Source organism: Chinchilla lanigera, unplaced genomic scaffold (genome assembly GCF_000276665.1).
Source record: "Chinchilla lanigera isolate Chin_1 unplaced genomic scaffold, ChiLan1.0 scaffold00131, whole genome shotgun sequence".
Classification (NCBI taxonomy): Eukaryota; Metazoa; Chordata; class Mammalia; order Rodentia; family Chinchillidae; genus Chinchilla; species Chinchilla lanigera.
In genome coordinates this window covers 3,547,528-3,553,563 of record NW_004955532.1, presented here as the reverse complement: position 1 = coordinate 3,553,563, position 6,036 = coordinate 3,547,528, and the positions used below count along the sequence as shown (strand labels likewise).

Here is a 6,036-nt window from a genome sequence, read left to right as displayed (position 1 = left end):
CATTTTCACAATGTTGGTTCTTCCTATCCATGAGCAAGGAATATTTTTCCATTTACTGAAATCTTCTTCAATCTCTTTTTTCAGAGTACTGTAGTTTTTATTGAATAGGTCTTTTACTTCTTTTGTTAGATTGATTCCTAAATATTTCAATTTCTTGGATGTTATTGTGAAAGGTATGGTTTCCTTTAATTTCTCTCTGTTTCTTTTTTGTGTACAGGAATGCTATCGATTTTTGGGTGTTGATTTTGTATCCAGCTACACTGCTGAATTTGTTGATTAATTCAAGGAGTCTTCTTGTGGAGTTTTTAGGGTCCTCCATGTAAAGTATCATGTCATCTGTAAATAGTGATAGTTTTACTTCTTCCTTCCCTATCCTTATTCCTTTTATTTCTCTGTCCTGTCTAATTGCTCTGGCTAGTGGTTCCAGAACTATATTGGCTGTTCAATGTTTTAGATAAATAAACCCAGAACTATGGAAAGTTTCCTTGTAGTTGCACAGAGATCTGAGAAAAAGTTGCTGGTAGAATTATAGTTTGAACTCGGCAAAGACATCTCTTGAGATCTCTGTGTGAATAGATAGCTTACTTCTAACTTTAGCTTTGGAAAACTCAAAAGAGAGGTATCTCAAAAGACTGTCAAAGGAGACTGTGTGGAGAAACTTGATGTTACTTGTGAGTAAGAATTATTTGTCACTATGCTGACTAAACCAGAATACTGTACCAGTTTTACCCATTGGCACTGGTTTGCCCTTGAATTATAGGTTTAGTTCATTAGGAAATATGACAGCAGAAGCAGCTAATTTCTAGTGCCATTCAGTGTGTGATGCTGGTTGGGGCAGCTCTTCTCATTCAAAAAAAATCTTAATCTTCACCCTGAACTTCTGAGTTTCCGGTCAAACCTTATCACGGCTGAGCCATGGGACTGCTGCGTGTTACGCGAGCCAGCACACTCCTTCCGACGGGCAGCAGGGAACTGAGAAGGGATCTCACCGCTGACGCTACTGGCTCAAGAACACAATGGATTCCAATGTTCCTCACCTCGTGCCCACTGATGAATACGGCGGGTGACTGTAGGCTTCCAGCATCATGCAGGCCCACAAGCTTTGTAAGGTTGTTCAGTTACACCTTTTTTCTACTTCACTTGCATTTGCACCACTATCAGATTAATCTTGGCAGATTCCATTTCAAGTAGGATTGAATTAAGTTTCTCTCAACTTCAACAAATATTCTGCACAGTTTTTTTGTACACCGTAGAGTTTAGTTCTCTCTTCTCTTCTTATTCTCCTTTCTTTCTTTTTCTTTTGTCTCTGCTACTTTAAACCTGACATCTCCTTTGATAAACAACAGCGAGGTTGTATGGGGACCTCTATCAGCTCATTAGGAGCTACTGAATCATTTACCTTGTTTTTAACTTGACTATTGACGTTGTCCCTCCCACCCTTCAACTCTGAGTAGCTCTGCACACTGAAAGGCTAACAATGTTAAGTTTATTTTTTCTGGAGGCATTTCTTCAGCTGTGGCAATCAGACCAGTTTAATTAATCCGCTACTGGTAACAGCTTTCACTGCTTTGCTGGCAAAGGAGCAAGTTGGAAGTCATTTTGGCTGCAGGGCTATTTCCATATTTTAGGTTTTGTAAAGAAGTTTTGCTGCGGTGAGACACACCATTGAGAATGTCTTTTCTGATCTTTGTTCTGTTGTGAGTTAAAATATTGTGGACTGCTTAATCTGATGACTACATACTATTTTATTCTTTTAGCATCACTTTAGTGTCATTGCATAATGACAGTGCTTTGCCTTTTTTTTTTTTTTTTTTTTTTTAGTACTGAGGATTGAACCCAGGACTTTATACTGACCTACATCCTCAGTCCTTTTTAAATTTTTTATTGTGGGACAGGGTCTTGCTAAGTTGCTAAATTACCTAGGCCAGGCTTGAATTTGTGATCCTCCTGCCTCAGCCTCCCAGAGTGCTGGGATTACAGGCATGTGTTACCCACTCCTGGCTTGCCGTTGTCTTGAAAGTATAACATTTAAAGCCTCCTTTCCTCTTTTCTTCTTATTTTGACATGATAGGCATGCACTGGTAACAGGCGATAGATCACAGAACAGCAATGTGTACAGCACGGAAAACACAGGTCATAACTGAACCACTGCAGTTCCCCCTGAGTAGGAATGGGAGTATGAGAGTGTCACACGTGATCTCTGTCACAACTATTTAAGTGTCACTGTAGTGCAAATGTGGTTATAAACAAAATATAAATAATAAGCATAATAAAATTTCATGGACACAGAAATTTGAATCTCATGTGTTATTAAATATTACTATTCTGCATTTTTTCAGCCACTGAAAAATGTCAAAAAAAATTCTTTGCAGCATAAAAACAGGCAGTGGGCTGGGGTTTGCACGTGGGTTGTATGTACCAATTCATACCCTCAGTCAGTGCTCACTACGGGGCCAGGGTTCAGGCCCTCGTGGGTGTGGGCATGGGAACCCATGTGTGGGAATGGTAGTGGATCTGTTACCGCCCTTTTGTTTTCCACGCAGGCATTCGCGCTCTTTGTCCCTGTAAGTTCAGGTTCTGTGTGATTAGAGATTCTCGATCTGAGGGCAGGAAGGTGTGTGGCAGGGGTCACGGTAAGAGTCCCACTAAGTTTAAAGCTACGGCTGTGACCTGGTCCCTTCACTTTTTTGATAAGAAATGTGCAAGTAATGAAAAGCGTCACCATCCTGGTGAAACAGTGGGCTGTGGTTGTCAAGAGAAGGGGAGCTGCTGCTTGTGTGGCCCCGGAGGCGCTCCTATGTCATGCTGCCTGGCGGTAATGGTGGATCAATCCATACAGCAGTCACCGTAGTCCTTTTGAAATGGCTCAAGAAACAAATGCATTCCAGGTCCTTCTTGTCCCAAAGAACTGGACAGGACAAGCCAAAAACAGTGCCAAATGTTTATTCTAAAATGAGGGGTGAAAGGGTAAGGGAAGAATTGGTTCTGCAGAGTGAACTTGGGCCAAACAAGGTGGGGTTAAGTGAAAAAGAGCAAAGAGAAAAGTATGGCCTGGGTCTGGGAGGGCTACCACGAAGAGTGAAGACAGTGAGTTCCCAGGGCGTCTGGTCTTCTGTCCACATCTCGCGGAGTCCTGAAAATTGTCTGGAGCGGCCCTGGGGTCTTGTAATTTACAGGTCCCGCCCACTTCTCCAGCAGCTTTGCCACAGCCCACCTCCTACACCAGAGGGAGGCGGGTCTCCCGGGCCTACCCAACATTTTCCTCTTCAGATGGGTGCTCCCAGTGCCTGCCCTGTCCCGCACGGCGTAGCCTACTATTTCCGCATTGTCTTCCTTCCTCCCCTCTCATCCCATCAACTTCACCCCAGCAGCCTGTTCCTCTTCCCTGTGTTCTCCCTGTAGACCCACACAGACCCTCCCATCTTCACCCCACCAAGTGCACACCTCAGTGACCTCTGAGGGTCCAGGCCTCACAATGTCCTCTTGGGTCTTCAGAGTTTGGGTGCAGGCAGAGTGGGTCCCTGCTTGGCAGTGGCTAAGCCTTGCCCGTCTGATTGTGGCCTCGAAGCCCTCAGAGGCAGAGGATGATAGAAGAATACTTAAACCCATCTGAGCCTGAGATGGTGTTGGGGGCTTATAGGGCTTCCTGGCCTGTGTGTGTCCTGATCTCTCAGGTCCTGAAACTGGCTGGCTTGCACACAGGCCAGACGTATGGGTTTAGCCACAGTGAGGGAGTTTGTCCTGTTGCCTCAAACTACCCTTCCTGGGGATGATCAACTCCCCCCACCCTTTTTGGGGCAATACTTTTATAACACGTATGTATAATATGTCCTTATACTTGGGTCACTTTATTCTTCATCTTGATTTGTTTCACTACTAGCATTTCATATACCCTTCTATGTAGTATGTAGAGAACAAACTCATTCTCACGGTTATTTGATGTGCCATTGTTTAAGGGAACTAAAATACACTGAATGAATACTAGGCAGGTAATGAGTGTCCTCATACACCTTTGTGCCAGAGGGTCAGTGTCTGAGGTGATTTTGTAGTCTTTCTGGTAGAAAAGTAAGGACAGATCTTCTGGGTTTTTCTTAGAAGGGACTCAACTATTGGGTGCCATCCTGGTGCCTGTGTCATAGGTACCCTTATGACGTCATCGTCCTTCCCCTTACTCTTCTTGCTGGAACTGTGGCTGGAGGAGTGCAGACCGGAGGGTGATGGAACCATCGCGCCCCCAACTATGGGTAACTTAGTAGGATACAGAGCTGCAGGGTTTGACCATGTGGGTCAGGGGTAGAGATAGATCACTTAAATGCTCAGAGAGAGTAGGGTAAGTTTCCCAGAGTTATGCTGGCAGTAACTGCCTCCATGCCTGGAATCCCGGAAAGGACTGGGAAGCCAGGTCTGTGGTTGGCTCATCACCTAGCGTAAGGAGGGCGCCCCTATCTTCACCCCTCCCCGCTCTAATACAGAAGGACAGCCACCCTCTGTGACGTAACGATGAAATCCCATTGCTGGGGCAGAGCTTGAGGAGCAAAACAGAGAACTGACTCCCCCATCCTAAGCCTCCTCCACCGCCAACGTCGTCTCTCCTGTCCAGCTTTGTGGGTGGGCGGTCTGTGCTCTGCCACCAGGGGGAGACCTGACTGTGACCCGTCTGACTCTTGTGGCCCACAGGAGTGAGTAGGGGACTGTGAGGGACTGTGTAGTTTATTGCTCACAGGGGCACTTTAGTAAGTGAGGGGGCACTGCCATCGCCCTGTACACTAGGATGCTAGGTATAAGCCCAGGGTGTCCCAGGCAGCCTGGAGCGAATATGACACAAGGAGCCGGGATGATCAGGGCTGGACTCCTCCTTTGTGTCCTTGTCCTCGGTTCCCTCGTGGGCAGACAGATGGAGGTCTGACTGAGAAAAGGAGGCAAAAGAGCGTGAGCCTCGACCCTGTTGGGCTGGGAGCTACAAGTGGGGGCTGCACTCGGGCTCTGCCAGGGCCAGGGTGTGGGAAGCCCAACTGCAAAACGTTCGCATTAGTGTGTGTTCATGCGTGTGTGCACCAATGTGTGTTAACTGGAGTGTAAGCTGTTATTGATAACATGGGTGAGGTGGAGGAATCTTTTACTGCTCGTGTGAGCCAGAAGGGGCAGCGGCTTGCAAGTTTAACCTGAGGTGAGGGGGCAGGATGAGTAAAGGGTGCCAGTTCCCCCGTGGGAGGGAGGGCTCTGAAGAGGTGGTCATGGGTCCCATGTGAGTGGTCCTGCCCAGGAGAAGCTTGAAGCTCTCTTACCTCTAAATCATGGTGCTCTTATTCTACATGGCCAAGTAGGTCTAGAAAATTGGGTGCAGTAGCTAGGGCAAATGTATCCCAATTTTACAGACAGGAACAGTGAGGCCCAGAGGTCAAGCTGTTGGATCCCTGTCCACTGAACAGAGAGTAGCAGAGGCAGGACACCAACCTGGTCTCCTATGTCTAGATGCGCCCACCCAGGGCTCGCGAACTTCTGAGGATTGCGCCGCTGTTAGTACAGGATGCCTTCCTGGCATTTTCTGAGTGTCCTAAGTGTGTAAAAATTCTGTTTTCTCTTCCAAGGCCCCCAAGTGATGACCAGAGAGTCCGCGACTGTGTTTATCCAGGCCTGGTGGCGGGGCACGCTGCTGCGCCGGACGCTGCTGCACGCGGCCCTCAGGGCTTGGATCATCCAGTGCTGGTGGCGGCAGATACGAGCACGGCAGCTGGAGAAGAGGCGGCGGACAGCGCTGGAGTTCTACGCGCGGAGAGCACGGGCCGCGGTCAAGCTGCAGTCCTGGATCCGAATGTGGCGCATCCGCCAGCCCTACTGTCGTTTGTTAAACGCTGTCCGCATCATTCAGGTCTACTGGCGTTGGCACAATTGCCATTCACGTGGCTTTATTCAGGGCGAGTATGAACTCAAAGCAAACCAACTGAATATTCAACTTGAAATCTCTCTGGGCTCACAGGCTTGTAAGGTGCACCAATGCATACCCCTTCCATTAAAAGAATGACCAGGTCTGCTACA

The 6,036-nt window shown here is 47.4% G+C and overlaps 1 protein-coding gene across 1 annotated transcript; it reads left to right on the top strand.

The window, feature by feature from the left end:
* Positions 1-4,161: 4,161 nt before the first annotated feature.
* On the top strand, positions 4,162-6,036 carry LOC102022011 (IQ domain-containing protein F5). The gene is made up of 2 exons (XM_005410329.1): positions 4,162-4,244; positions 5,589-6,036. Exons 1-2 carry the CDS (start codon positions 4,241-4,243, stop codon positions 6,020-6,022), a joined length of 438 nt encoding a protein of 145 aa, XP_005410386.1. The 5' UTR covers positions 4,162-4,240; the 3' UTR covers positions 6,023-6,036.